This window comes from Puma concolor, chromosome B4 (genome assembly GCF_028749965.1).
Source record: "Puma concolor isolate L17-30 chromosome B4, mPumCon1.1.hap2, whole genome shotgun sequence".
NCBI classification, from domain to species: Eukaryota; Metazoa; Chordata; class Mammalia; order Carnivora; family Felidae; genus Puma; species Puma concolor.
This window is the reverse complement of record NC_141673.1, coordinates 47,404,971-47,420,329: the sequence shown is the minus strand read 5'-3', so window position 1 is coordinate 47,420,329 and position 15,359 is coordinate 47,404,971. Positions and strand designations below refer to the sequence as shown.

The following is a 15,359-nucleotide window of genomic DNA, read 5'->3' as shown; positions in this document are numbered from 1 at the left end:
AATTTCTCTTTCCATGTGTTAATGTACTTTGTGCCAGGCAACATTAGTATAAAAATCTGTTGTTTTTCTCTTGCTTTTTCTTTTTAATGCAGGGAAAGTTATTCCTAGTTGACCCTACCTCTCATAAATCTCTGACCTCTATTTTCTTCCTGGTGGTACATCTGCCACCCTTACCTATATATTGTTTCTTTTCATTTCTAGAAGATCCACCTAGTTCCCTGAGACAACCCAACACTGTTATTTCACAAGGGCATTGAGCATAATGAGACTGAAAACTTGGAATCCTTTTATTACTCTTTGCATCTATTCTTATAAAGTTTTTCCCTGTTTTTATAAACTTCAAGTAGCCCTGGAAATTTTTCTGGCGTGTGTAGAAATTTACGTAACTACAAACAACCATTGTGGATATATTTAATGATTTTCACTTATACCCACTATATTATTTATGGGACTTTATGGTATGTAGCAAAAATACGTACTTTGAAAAGAAATGTATTTTTTCTGCAGTTGAAGCTGTGAGGTCAACAATTTTCATCTCAAATTCTTAGGTTTATTACAGAGAAATCTGTACGTGAGAAAAAGGGAAACATCCTGGCTCATTTCTCAAGTAGCCGTAAGGATTCAGTACAGATACCTTTCAAATTTTCCCTGGCAAGACCCTCAGAACTGGACACTGAGGAGGGCAATGCCTACTATCTAATTCACTGATATTTGTTATAGTCAAAATAGGCACAAATACTGAAAATAAATTTGGTAGGGTATGTAATGGCTTTCATATTAAATGCACCTTCCGGTGACTACTGATATTTTCACCTCAATGACTTACTAAAAAAGTCTTTTGGAAGTTTTTACGTTAAGCACCACTGAGTTGTTTTGTTTTGTTTTTAAGTTTATTTATTTATGTTGAGAGAGAGGGGCGGGGGCAGAGAGAGAGAGGTGGAGAGACAGAATCCCAAGTAGGCTCCGTGCTGTCAGTGCAGAACCCAACGCGGGGCTTGAACTCACGAACCATGAGATCATGACTTGCGCCGAAGTCAAGAGTCAGATGATTAACCAAATGATCCACCCAGGTGCCCCAGATTTTTGTTTTTGTAATGAACTGCATATGATGTTTGTGGACATTTCTATAAAGATGTTAATATCAGGTCCTTTGGTCAGAAATGTAATCTGCCACAACAATCTTCTTTTAGTGGGAAAACCAAATACGACTGGCATAATTTTGACTTTTCCAGGAGTGCAGCCCACTAGAAATGAGACAAGGATGACTGTGTGTACATCAACCAACACACTCATTACAGTATGGGTTTGTATGTTCACACACCGAATGCAGTGAAATCATCTCCAATCACTACAGATGGCACCTTGCATGTTGATTTTGTTTCCAGTCAGGGGTACAGGAGGCATCCTTGATGTAAGGAATTCATCCCTTCTGTTTGGATTGTCCTCTATCAGAACCCTCAATCCTGCAGCCCGGACTTCTCTGCAAGTTACACGGCCCCTGAACTGACCACTTTGGCTTGAACCTCTGGCAGAAGGAAGGGGAGAGATGAACTAGTTTAGCAATAACCACCGGCTTCAGCTTTCGTGCTTCCCCCCCAGTTCTTTTTTTTTTTTTTTTTTTACTGTTACATTTGTCCAAATAGCATTTGGATCATCTTTGGATTTCTACATTCCTAGAACAGCAATGCAGCAAAGCCAGGTGTCTTACACGCTTTCTCTAGCCCTGTCCTTTACCCTGACCAGTAAATATCAAAACAGGTCAAAATCATGGCCCATGGGATTGCCTCTGCAACCCCCTCCAGACATGTTTTACCAGGAGTCCTGTTATACAGGTTGAATTAGTTTATGGAGAACAATCCATGAACACTTTACTGTGGAAACGTAGTATTATATAAAGCTTAATATTAAACATTATGAAAAAAATACATATTTACAGAAGAAACTACAAAATACAACTATGTACAATAATATCTGTTACCTTTAAATTACATAAATTCTTTAAAATTCTCCAGATTAATAAATTATACATAGCGACAACAGAAATAGCTGGAACCTCTGTAGGGCATGAAGCAAATTTTTTAAAAAATCACACAGTGCATAGTTTTTATCCAAGAGATCTTCAGATACATTCTCAATGCCTTGAATAGCCCGTGTCTGAAAGGAAGGACATTGTAATTAGAGATGCAGCAGGGTGTATCATAGTTGTTCCATTTATGAAGATTACAAATGAATGAGGCTGACAGAAATGACTAACGTTCAATATGGTTTAAAGTGAGGCCATCCCTGGAGGGGTCAGCTCATCCCATTCAGAACCATAGATTACTAGAACTGGAAGAAACCAGTAATTCTAGTCCATCCTCTCTGATTTTACAGATGTAAAGTAACTAACTTTACATCTGGTAAAGTAACTAACTCAGGGTTACACAGCTTGGCAATACCAGTTAGTTCCAGAGCTAGGACCTGAATTCTACTTTCAGACACCTGAAGCTAACTATACCACAGCTAGCTCTTTCGGGAGCACCCAAGATAACTCTTGAAAAAGACTCTCAAGCAAGTCATAATAAGACAAAGGAAGTTCCAAGATCCCCCAGAGCTCCCTCCATCCCAGAGCTTCTTAAAGAATGTGACATGCAAAAACCTTAATTTACTATACAGAAAAATTAGGGGGTGATTATTTATAATACAAGAGTATTATCTGACTGACAAAGACTCCTTTAAATAGCAGCTCTCTCATGTTTTTGTGCTTCACAGATTATTAACTATTTAATGTAGTGGCTAGGTGGGTGGGTACAAGGGGTGCAGAGAACTTAAGAAAATTGAGGATAAGTTAGAAATGGAGATAAAATAACTGAAATAATGCTTAAAGAATGATCTGATTTATAGATGGACATGGGTCCATGTGGCAAGGAACTGAGACCTATACCAACAGCCGTGTGAGTGCACCATCTTGAAATGGATCCTCCAGCCCCAGTTGAGTCTTCAGATGACTGCAGCCCCTGGCCACCAGCTTGACTACAGCATCATGAATGACCCTGGGCCAAAACCACCCAGCTAAGCTCCTCCCAAATTCTTGATCTACAGAAACTGTTAGATAATAAATGTTGAATTAAACTGCTAAATTTTAGGGTAATTTGTTAGGCAGTAATAGATAACTAATACAGTGTAACTTCAAATTAGCCTCTGTGATACATTAGGTCTAAATGATATCAAGTAATTAGTGTCTGACCTAAGCAGTGCCTTATAAAGTTTATATATTCTTTCACTAAAATTTTTGTTTAAAAAATCGTTACATGCTTATTCTAGAAAATGTACATGAAACAGAAGAAAAATTGTATTTTATTGCTGTGAGAAATTTGTCTACTATTGTGGTATATTTCTTACCAGTCTTTTCTCCCCCACTTCCCATGTGTTGTTTTTGTTTGTTTTGCATTCTGCTTTTCTTTTTTAACTCAACATATTTATAATAATATCCATGTTATTATAATAATCTCCAAGATATCATTTTTAATGACTGCATTGTATTCTATTAAGTGCACCATGGTGTACTTAGTTCTCCATTGTAAAACATTTGGGTTTTTTTTTTTTTTTTAATTTTTTTTTTTCAACGTTTATTTATTTTTGGGACAGAGAGAGACAGAGCATGAACGGGGGAGGGGCAGAGAGAGAGGGAGACACAGAATCGGAAACAGGCTCCAGGCTCTGAGCCATCAGCCCAGAGCCCGACGCGGGGCTCGAACTCACGGACCGCGAGATCGTGACCTGGCTGAAGTCGGACGCTTAACCGACTGCGCCACCCAGGCGCCCCTGGGTTTTTTTTTCACTTAAACTTTTAGCTATAAAAATTGTCGTGCATAAGACTTTTTTAGTACTAGGTGACAAGATGAGAACATATTAAGGACTTTGACACATATGGCCAAATTCTTCTTCAAAGGGACTTTTGATCTGAACCCTCAGTTGTGATTTCAAAGCATCTTCCCCAGCAAAGAGCCTTACTGCTTAGAAAAGAAATGTTAAGCAGAATCCTTAAGAGAGGGCATCCAAGGCCAGATAGGAAGAGATACCCCATGCAGTTGGTGCTCAGTGGTGGGAGTCTCCTCCCCACTCTGCCTCTCCTCCCTGTTGCTACTCGCTAAGGGTCTTTGGGTGGAAGGAGAAAGGGCTGGTGCACTTTGGAAGAGCTTTTGGTTATTAATGGTGTCCAGAGGCATCATATCTTGATAGGTGAACTTGTAAGTTAATGAAGTAAGGTCCTACCTCTGTGATACTCGGGATTCACATTTTCGTAGATTGGAAACAAGGGGTTTTCTTGTTCACTCCGTAGCTTCCTTGCTCTGAGGACATCTCTTATGCACTGATGTAGGTATAAGTACTGACACTATGAAAAAGTAGAAAATGTGTCAGAGGAAGGCAAGTTCTGAAGCAAAAGAAAGACAAGACACTCTCATAAAGCATCGAGAGTGATGGGATTCTATATGGTTAGCAAAAATTTCTTGATCATTTCACTAACAGTCTCTAGTGCATAGAAGAGTGACTGCTTTCTATTAGCACTAAAAAGAGAATAATGGTAATGAGGAGAGATGGTGGTGTTTATTCATTCTCTTTTTATGTGCATGCATATTTATAGAGTATATTCTATGAGTGCCTGGGATTATGTCTGGCACATAGTTGGTCCTCTACAAATATTAAATAGTTGACTGAATGCTAAACACTGTGCTCTGCATTTTATATAAATTACTTCATTTGATTATTTTGACAACCTCATGAAGTAGATATAAGCATCCATAAGAAAGGAGACTCAGAGAAGTTAAGTAACTTCTTACACGGCCAAGAAATGGGACTTTAGAATTTGATCCTAGGGCTCATATTCATGTTCTTTTCACTATAGCAGTTTTCTTAAGTGACTTCTAATTTCACTGTATTATTTTTTTTCAAATCTTTATTTATTTTGGGAGAGCACAAGTAAGGGAGGGGCAGAGAGAGGGGGACAGAGGACCTGAAGCTGTCTCTGTGCTGACCGGCTGACAGCAGTGAGCCTGATGTGGGGCTTGAACTCATGAGCCATGAGATCATGACCTGAGCTGAAGTCGGGCGCTCAACTGACTGAGCCACCCGGGCACCCCTAATTTCATTGCATTATTCAATGAGAAAATCACTTCACTGTATACTCTTTTGTTCTCTTTCTTTAGGGAGGACAGTGAGAAAAAGAAGGTAGGTGTATACAATAGACCCCATTGGACCATCAGTGCTTTGACGGCAAGGTCAGGGTCTTATCTATCTCGGTTCTCTCAGCATCTCAGCTGGCACAAGGAAGAATCTTGAAGATGTTGGCTGATGACAGAGAACTTCAAAGGTTTACACGGTGAGAACACACTCACCTCTGTCAACTCTCTGGTAACTACTTTTGAAATAGAAACAAAGATAGAAGAGTCAGTGTTTTGGTGACCCCAAAGACATACAAAACCTCCACTGAACACACAGGCTTAGACACAGGCAGCTAAACATGTGCATTGGGCTTCCTTCCTCACTACCTACAGAGCTGTCTAGCAAGGAAATGTCTGTGTAACCTCCGTGCTTGGCCTTGGGCTCCCTTAATGACATAGCAACTCCTCAGAGGGAGAGGACGCTAGAATGCTCAGAAACCCTATTTACTTGTTATGAGTATTTTATGCCACATTGATCTTGAAAATTTGAGGAGGGAGCTGTCCTGGAAATCATTGTTAGTATAGGCAGTTTCTTTTTGCCATCATTAAGACAATCTACCAAATTATAGATTGACATTTCCTGTTTCTTCCCAACCAAACCATGATTCATACTTTCAATTGTACTGGGATATTAAATTACTTTGGGACCTTAAAATTCAGCTGTGAATGAATTCTATTACATCTATGGTATGCCTTACTAATAAATTCTTCAACAATGACCCACTATGGGCTTTGAAACCAGTTAATATTCATTAATTTGCCTTGCCTTAAATATAAATTCTTTTCCCAATGGAACGTCCTTTTGAAAATGATTACCACTAAAACCTTCAGACTGTTAATGTGCTTCCCACTTTATTCTTAATGGAAAAATACAGTTTAATATATGAACCTTGGATCTTAAAAGATAATTTTTGGCTCTGCCTAGCTAACTTATGAAGCCTCGATTCCATTCAATTTCACCAATAGTTGTAGTACTAGATAGTATTTATAGAATAATAGCCTTTCACGGTCCCTGAGTTCGCAGTTTAGCAGAAGGGCAGATATGTGAACAAATACCTATAAGGTTATAAATGTGAGATAGAATTGTGTGTAACACTTCACACATAAGAAGAAACCCTCAGGTTCACTTTTGGGGGAGAGAAGTATCAACCTAAGGAAAAGGTAAAAATTTGAGCAAATAAGTAGGACCTTCCAAGTGTCATAAATAATATGACAGTGCACATATGTATTCTGGAAGCTGTGAGCAGTCTAGGGTAGCTAAAATGTAGGGTGCGTGGGTCATGGAAAACCCGAAGGACAATCCCCCAAATGGGCACTGAGATGCTTATTCCTACAACATCCCACTATTTCCTCCTTAGGGGAAGCAGATGAGTTTAACAGACTGTGCCTATCACCTATCGTTCTTTAACAAGTTACTGCTTCATCTGAGTGTCTCTCTGGGAGTCAGGCTGCAAACTTCCCCAGGCTAAAGAAGAAGGGACACATCTGAAAATCTCCTGTTTGATTCCTCTTTGTTTAGAAATCCTTGCTCTTTGATCTATTTATTAAAATCTGTGAAGACCTGCAATCCCTTTGTATCCCAAATAAGGTGAAATAAAATTAAAGTTGCCTATCCCCAAGAACCCAGAAAAGAAATAAAAGGGGTCTGAAAGCCTTTCCTTCTTTGCTTCCCTTGGCTCAGCTGTGGTTCACACCCCTCTGCACTCACTCCTGGTACTGAGTGAGCCATACCAGTGCCGAGGCCAGGGCTTCTGAGACTAGAAAAAGCCCACTGTGGGCAAGGAGTTAAAACAAGACAGATATTACCTGAATATTGTTTGGGATTTCATCTGACAGTGGGAAGAAAAGAAGAGAGAGAGAAAATTTCTCTTACTATAATGTTTATTTCATTATAATCAAAAGAATCAGAGTTGATTCTGACCCAGGAAGGGAAGCCTTCCTGAATTTTGGCAGACCCTAAAACAATGGGTTATGCTGTGGTATGAAACAGGAGAAGTAAGTAGAGCCCAGTTATGAAGAGGCCTGTAGACAAGGACAAATGCACTTCATTTGAAAGCAATGGAGAGCTTGCCAAGATTTTTATGCAGGAGCTGACATAGCTAGCAAAAGTACTGTGTTGGTGGCAGTGGTGACAAAGAGCTGTTAGGGCAGAGGCTGGTGGTAGGAGATGACACTAGGAGATTACCAGGAGAGCTGATAAATGGCTGAGCAAGGACAGTGGCAGCTGGGTGGGAGACTAGAAGGAAGAGAAAGATGTTAGGTGCTACTGACAGGACTCCGTGACTGCTTGAATGTGAGAACTGTGGAAAAGAAGTCAGAATCCTAGCTTGGGCAAACAGGTGGAAGGCAAGATGGATAGCAACACTGTTACCCGAAACTGAAATGAGCAAGAGGGGGAGGAGCGCTTTCTTTGCTTAAGACAAATAATGAGTTCAGTTTTGAGTTTTTAAATTTGAGATGACTGTAAAGCTTCCTGGTGGAACTGTATGGTAGGCAGGTACTTAGGTCATTGCTGGAAAAGGAGAATGAGACTTGAAAACACAAGCTCGTACATGGTTCTTCAAGCCATGGGACATCACAAAGAATGAAGATCCAGAGAAGGAAGAACAACACCTTGAGGACAGATCTGTGGGGAATCCAACCACTGAAAGGGCAAGCTAAGGAACAAGAGCTATAGAATCCTCAGAAGTTAGGAGGAGAAGGAGGAGGGAAGAGGGGAAAGAAGGAGTTATGTCCAAGAAGGAGGAAGAGTTATGGCACATGGGCTTACTCTGCGCCGGAAGTCTGCCAGTGATATTTACAATAGGAGTGGTTGCTCTTTGCCACAGTGCATCTCCAGAGTTTGGGGCAGGAGTATGCAAGTGACACATGACCCAAGAAGCCTCTGACAATAATTAAGGAACCTGAACACCTCTCTCTCTCTCTCTCTCTCTCTCTCTCTCTCTCTCTCTCTCACACACACACACACACACACACACACACACACGCCTCAAGACGACTTACAATGTAGTAAGCAGTCTTAATCCCCAGATTATAAATTAAATATGGGTTGAGTTTGTAGAAATGACAATAAATAATGAAACACTGATCCTGACTTTTTAGCAACATATTTGTAGGATATCAGTTCATTCATTTAGCAGGCAAAAAAAGAAAAAAATTGCATTTTGAGAGAAGGAAAACGAATTCCTACAGTCTTTGGAACTGGTAGTCTTATGGAGAAAGATGAAGGATGGCAGTTATGATACGGTGTGGTATAATTCTGCAAGCCTTAATGAAATAACAGAGCTAGACAGCTATGTTCAGGTCGCCAACAGTTGCTAAAACTGTTTAAGTGAAAGGCTCATGGGAAATGTTATAATGGATGGTCATTGTCAATTTCATCAAAAGAGTCTCCAGACGGGAAGGGTGTCCTGATGCGATGCAACAGGCAGTACTTGGCACCACCTGTAAAGCATTGGGGTGGTAAAAAGAAACCTTAATTTAATGGAACCTCTAGATCCAATGACCTGCTGACAAAAATTACAGGGAAGAGAGGAATATATTACCAGCATGAAAAAGCAGTCAAATCCAGAATGTGGGAAAAATCTGTGAACAAATTAAGCTGGTGTCTTTAACAAATAAATGGCTTGGAAAACAAGGGAGGGTAATTATAGATTTAAAAGAAATTTAAAAGAGACTTCGACCAAAGGCAGTATGTGGACTCTGTTTGGATTCTTATGCAAACTAAGTGTGGAAAGTAATTTTTGAGATAATTAGGGATATTTGAACACTAACTGGATGTTAGATGATATTAAGGGATTATGGTTAAAATTGTTAGGTGTGATAATTGTATTCTGGTCACAATTTTAAAAAGAGTCCTTATCTGTAAAGTATCTGCATATACTTTATTTAAGGATGAAATCGTGTGATAAGTAGGATTTCCTTTAAAAATAAGGTTATGGGGTGGGGGATAGTGTATGCGGGATGTAGATGAAAAAAGAGCATAGAATGCTGATAATTGTAGAAGCTGGAGTTCACGTGCATGGAAATTCACTATGCTATTTTCCCTAGATATATGAATTTTAAAAATTCCACAATAAAATATTAAAAATATAGTGTAATAATTGTTACAATGAAAGTACTCCCAGCCCAGGACAGTGGTGGTGACAGAGGGTCCCAGGTGTGGCCACTGCCTATGGGAAGCAAGGATGCTAGTATTTTTCCAAATGTGTTACAGCATGAGAGATCTGCAGGATATTAATATGTGCTGCACAAGAAAAGAATCCAGCCATCAAGGTGGTTGGGAATAGTGGGTTCAACAAAACTCAAGGGGAGCCTTTGCTGCAGGATGTTCCTGTTTTGTGGAGCACGGCTGCCTCCACAGTTTTCCTGTGTACTATAACTGCAAGAGGGGCATGTAGGGCTTTGTATCTTTCCAACAATGGGAATATATATATATATATATATATATATATATATATATATATATATGGAGAGAGAGAGAGGGAGAGAGGGAGAGAGAGAAAGAGAGGATTTTGCAGAGTTGCTTGGGAAACACAAGGGTAAGAGAACTTGAGTCTTATAAGGCAATGATGCAGGGGGGATAACAAGCTTGGTCTGTGTGTGAGCACAGATCTGACCCTGAGGCTGTGGGGCTAAGGGCCTGGGACTCTCTTGAATGGGTTTGAGTCCCAGCTTGGCCACTTCAAAGCTGTGCAAAGCCCTTTAGCCTCTGAATCTCATTCTAGCCTGGAAATGGGAAATGATACTTCTCTTGTCTGTTTTTTTGTGAAAATTTAATGAGATAACATGTTCAAAAATGCCCTACAAATGTCAAAGGACAGCACAAATGGAAGCATTTATCCTTTGTAATCAATGTGCATGCAGTCCTTTGGGGTCTTTAGAGGTGGGCTGGGGTGGGCTGGAGGAGAGAAGAGACTGTAGTCTGTTTCTTTTTTCTTAATGGAAGTTCTGGTACTCACTAGCCAGCCTATCTGGAAATAACCTTCAAGACTGGCCTGGCCTTTCCCCCATGTACACCCACGTACAATGCATTGATTTAAAACAGTGCTTCCCACCCACCTACAGAAGATGGGCAACCGGTGCAGTAGAGAAAAGGACACACATCAGCCTCAAGGTCACTGAAATATGTTTACAATGACGAGTCTGACAGAACACCTATATTCAGTTCTCTTTCTCTTCCCAATGAGTCACAGTCATTTGCCCTTGTCAGATTAAAGCCTTGGACATTTTAGGGGAAAGAGGCAGGGAAGGTGATCTGTGTCCTTCAGCCTGTAACTCTTACCTCGGTCTGGACCATGTGAACCCTGTGAAGTCTTAGGTCGTGCACCGCTCCATAAATGTCCACAGAGTCTTTGGAGTCTAATTGCTGGAGGATTCTGTCCAATGCGATAAAGGTTCCAGTCCTACCCACACCGGCACTAGGAGAGAGAGTGAAGGAAGACTGAGCCTTTTTTCTTAAATTAGCCTTTCAGGACTGCATCCCCAGAGACTCTAGGCCCATCTTTCTTTTCCCTTCCAGGTTATGAGAGAATGTGGGAATCCTTCTTTCCCTCTGAGAAAAGTTCCAGCTTTTCATCTCTTTTTCCTTCCTTCCTCTACCTCCCCCGCCCCACCAGGGATAAGTGCTTCTCTACACTTAGTGTGCGTTTCCATGGATGTTTTATACTCTTCCTGCATACATGTAAAACCATGAACCATATACTCATTTTTTATGTTCCAAAAATTGACCAAAATGGTAACATGTTTTATGTATCCTTCTGCCAACTTTCTTTTTACTCCGTATTGTGTTCTGAGATTTATCCATGTTGTTACATGCAGATCCACGTTCTTTTTTTTTTAATTTGATTCTTATTTATTTAAGTTTTTACTTATTTATTATTTTTGAGAGAGAGAGAGAGAGAGAGAGAGAGAGAGAGAGAGAGAGAGAACCAGCGGGGGAGGAGCAGAGCGAGAGGGAGACAGAGGATCTGAAGCAGGCTCTGCACTGACAGCAGAGAACCGGACTCAGGGCTCTAACTCACAAACTGTGAGATCATGATCTGAGCTGAAATCAAGAGTCAGACTCTTGACTGACTGAGCCACCTAGGCACCCCAAGATCCACTTTCTTTTAACTACTCCACAGAGTTCATAAACCACTGCCAGTCTAACCCCTGCTAATCTATTCCCTACTGACAGGCAATGAGATCATTTTTAGTTATTCTCCTTTAAACATTGTGTTGCAGTGAGCCTCCTTGTGCACATGCATGGGGACTTCTCTAGGGTTGATATCTAGAAGCAGAACTGATGGGTCATTGGGAAGCTAGAATCCCTAGCTTCAGTAGGGATTGCTGAATTGCTTCCCAAAGTGACTGTGTAACTGGAGGTTTCTGATGCACAGATTTGTAAGATAAAGAAAAACAGTTCTCAAGTGGTCCCGGCAGAAATGCCAGCCATTCTTCAGAAAGCAGGAAGCTCCTGAGTGCTTCACATTCCCATTAAAAGCATCAGGGTTCCAATGACATATAAAAGCCAGGCTCCTAGGGTGCTGGGCTAACTGCGAGGAAACGAGGGCATCTGACATTTCTCTTACTGTAGCAATTCCCTGCTCTTTATTTCTTAGTGCCATTCGGTCAGGGCTATCAAAGTGTTGCTGCAAACATTAATTAGCTAAGCATCAGGCTCCCCAGAGACGAAGAGTGAGGCATTGCTTGTTAGGCTGGTTATATGGGTATGCAGTCCAAAGCAAAGAGAAGTCAAGACAGAACAGAGATTTAAGAGCAAAACTGGGTGCTCCAGATGGCAAGTGCTACTTGACCTGCAGGGAGGTCTGGAGCAGGGATCTGGAAGGGTGCTCAGGGTTTATACAAGGGGAGCAGAGAGATTTGGCCATTCCAAAGAGTAAGGATGGCAAGAGGCGAGAATAGGCAGGTTTGTGGAGAGCGTGGGAGGGAGGTTTCCAGGAATTTGGGTTGGGAAGTGAGACGGACCCACTTATGGCGGGCCTGGAAGTCACATAGGGACTTTGCATTTTGTACAGCAGCAAAAAGAGCAAGAGGGAGAGAGAAAGGGATGGAGAGTGAGGGTGAGAGACAGGTGGAAGGTGAAGAAAGGGAGAAAGAAGACAGGAGAGAGCACAATAATGTGCTCTCAGCCTGCGCAGGCCGGTTGGCCCAGACGGACGCTCCACTCCCCGTCGGTACCTGCAGTGCACCACGGTGGGCCCGGCACCAGGGCTTCTGCTGATGTAATCCCTGACGGTTCTCACGAACTGGATCAGGGACTGGGTGGTTTCTGGGACCCCGTGGTCTGGCCACACTGTGTAGTGAAAGTGGCGGATGAGTCTGTGTGCATCGAGCTGTTCCTCCTGGAAGGCAGAGAGGATGATAAGAGGAAGGACACCCCCCACCACCACCAAAAAAAAAAAAAAAAGAGGAAGGACCCAAGGCAAACATGCAAGTCTGACATCTGATGCCACTCAGCAACTCCCATGAGCTGAAACTATGGGGGAGGAAGCGGCAAAAAGGGGATTCATGGGTGTCCTGTGTCTTTCCAATAGGGGCTGTTAGGTTAAGTCAAACGACAAACATACGCTGCATATCCTAAATTCCCGGATGGTCCACTCAGGCAGCACAGACTCTGAGAGCATCTGCAGGATGAGGTCCCCATAGTAGAGGGAATCCTGGTCTGCTGGCCAGTAATGGTCACACTTTACCTAGAGGAAGACAGAGATATGTGAGTCTGGAAACGTGACTCCTCTATGAACCTGGATGTTTCCTCCTCAAAACATCTTCCTGAGCTGGAATCTAGGGTCAGCTGCTAGAGCGTCTGACCATCTGCTCTACATCAGTGTGCTCAGGGCCAGTGCTCAAACCAGGCTGCAGTTGCGAAGGAAGGAGAGACTTGGAGGGAGCTCTCCTTGGAGACTATCCAAGGAGCGAAGCCCCGACTTTGGGTTCACGTACCTTTCAGGCACACTGTTCCAAGGCTTGAGCTTTCTGTTGATTTCCTTTGCATTTCAATTCCACTGGCCCATAACCCACATATTACAATAGTTCTTTCTCAAGAAAGTTCTAGGTGGGCAGAGGAAGCCAATGTCTTCTTGGCCCTGTTTTGTTTCTATTTTGATATCACTGTCCTCACCCAGACCAAATGCCATGTGCCAAGTGATATTTGAAAATTTGGAACATTTAGCTAAGCTTCAATTTACATGTAGGAAGACAGGAGGGAGAATTATGAACCCATATTTATTGATCACAGATACTGGGTATTTTATATGCAATCTCTTTTTTCATCCTCAAAATAACCACATAAAATAGAGGCTTATAAATGCATTACAAGATTTGCTTAATTTGTCCAGGTAACTATTTTATTTTATTTTTAAAGCTTATTTATTTTTTATGGGGGGGGGTAGGGGCAAAGGGAGAGGGAGAGGGAGGGAGAGAGAGAGAGAGAGAGAGAGAGAGAGAGAGAGAGAGAGATTTTCAAGCAGGCTCCACACTGTCAGCTCAGAACCTAATACACGGCTCCAACCCACAAACTGAGATCATGACCCGAGCCAAAACCAAGAGTTGGACACTTAACGGACTGATCCATCCAGGTGCCCTAGATAACTATTTTACTTTGTGTCTGCAGCCTAAAGTTTACTTCCTCTTTCCTAAAAGTAGGGGCAGAGCCAGTGATTCTGGCAAGGTATATACTGAAGGGTGGAACAGACAAGGAGCCACCTAATATTTCTGTGTCATGGGCACTTCTGATGATCCCAGTCTTCAAATGGAAACACCTTTGCCTGAAACTTCAGACCCAGAATCAGAAGTGAGTATCACCCAGGTAAGCCTCTTGTAACTGAGTGGCTGAATTCACTAACAATGTTCTCACATGATCCCTCCTTCGCTTTTATGGAGTTTAACTCTCGGAGGTGGGGTAGAATTCCATCCTGGGGGCGGTAAGCGAAGTTCGGAAGTCAGGGAGACTGTTTACTCACCCTGCCCTTCTCCACACACTGGGTCACCATGACGATGTTGTGAACATTCTGTTCCCACGCCATTTTCCAGAAGTCATCCTTCGTGCCAGGAAGAGGTCCCTGAGTAGCAATGTATTCTCTTCTGAAGTTGTTGCCCTGTGATGAATTTACAACATGGAGAGTCAGGAACAATGGGCCTCCTCAGGACTGTAAACAGAGGGTTATCTCTGCAGACTACATGATATATAGGTCTTTGCCAGATCCCTGACTTGAGAAAAAGATACTAACACAAGTGTCAAGGCTTGGGAACAGGAAGGACAAAGGCCGGAACACTGAACTATTGTTAGGAGCCTGCTTCCCATTTATTAGGCTGGGTCTATTCTAAGAGGCAATGGAGGACTCGGGCAATAATCTAGACAGTGTGTGTGTGTGTGTGTGTGTGTGTGTGTGTGTGTGTGTGTGTGTAGGAAGGGACTGTCTGAGGGACTGACTTGGATCAGGCTCTTCCCCTATTCAATGTAGGGGAGCTTTAGACATTTTGGATAGTTGATACGAGCACTGGTTGGAGACATCGTACAAGGGAAAGTTAGGGGAAGGGAAACCATTGTTTATCGAGCATCTACCATATACTGTGGGGCAGGACTTCCACAGATCTTACTTAATCTTCACCACAACTCTATAAGCTAGGATATTTTCGTCCACTTATTCTGCACTCCAGGAAGACAGAATTACTTGCAGCTCCTAGCTGAAGTTCCTTCTCTCCTTGCCTCTCCTCGGGGCCCCTGCACTGTGTCACCTCTGCCACCCCCACGCCCGCCCACCCAAACACTGCCTCTCGGCTGGCTAGTCCTTATTTAGCCTTCATGTTTCAGCATGTTGCCTGCTCTGCTGAGCCTTCCTTTATCTTCAGCTCTGCGGGCTGGTGGTCTCCTCCCAGAAGCTCCCCTGGCCACCCCTAGCTTCTTGCTCCCCAGAGACCAGCAGCCCGGTGATGACCTGGGGAGCTTGTGAGAAATGCAGAAACCCAGGTCCTACCCAGCCCTGCCAAATCAGAGTCTGCATTTTAACAAGACCCTACATGCTGTGGATGTATGTTGATGGTGGAGAAGACTTCTCTAGCCTGTTTCCCATGGCATCGCCTTGTCATTTCCTGATGTCCCGATTCTTCTCTGATGGTCAGGATTCCACCTGACCTTATCCCTGTACATAGCTCAGC

At 42.4% G+C, this 15,359-nt stretch overlaps 1 protein-coding gene across 4 annotated transcripts in view; it reads right to left on the bottom strand.

Moving 5' to 3' along the window:
* Positions 1-269: 269 nt before the first annotated feature.
* The window catches only part of PTPRB (protein tyrosine phosphatase receptor type B), a 115,782-nt gene continuing 100,692 nt past the window's right edge, over positions 270-15,359 (bottom strand). For 3 of the 4 annotated variants that reach the window (XM_025926649.2, XM_086712819.1, XM_086712820.1), the window contains 6 exons: positions 14,165-14,299; positions 12,773-12,895; positions 12,384-12,547; positions 10,486-10,621; positions 4,255-4,375; positions 270-2,154 (listed from right to left, as the gene is read on the bottom strand). In XM_025926649.2, coding sequence (XP_025782434.2) covers positions 2,132-2,154; positions 4,255-4,375; positions 10,486-10,621; positions 12,384-12,547; positions 12,773-12,895; positions 14,165-14,299 — 702 coding nt within the window. In that variant the 3' untranslated portion in view covers positions 270-2,131. The remainder of the gene's footprint in view (positions 2,155-4,254; positions 4,376-10,485; positions 10,622-12,383; positions 12,548-12,772; positions 12,896-14,164; positions 14,300-15,359) is intronic. The other variant, XM_086712817.1, reaches the window with a different exon arrangement.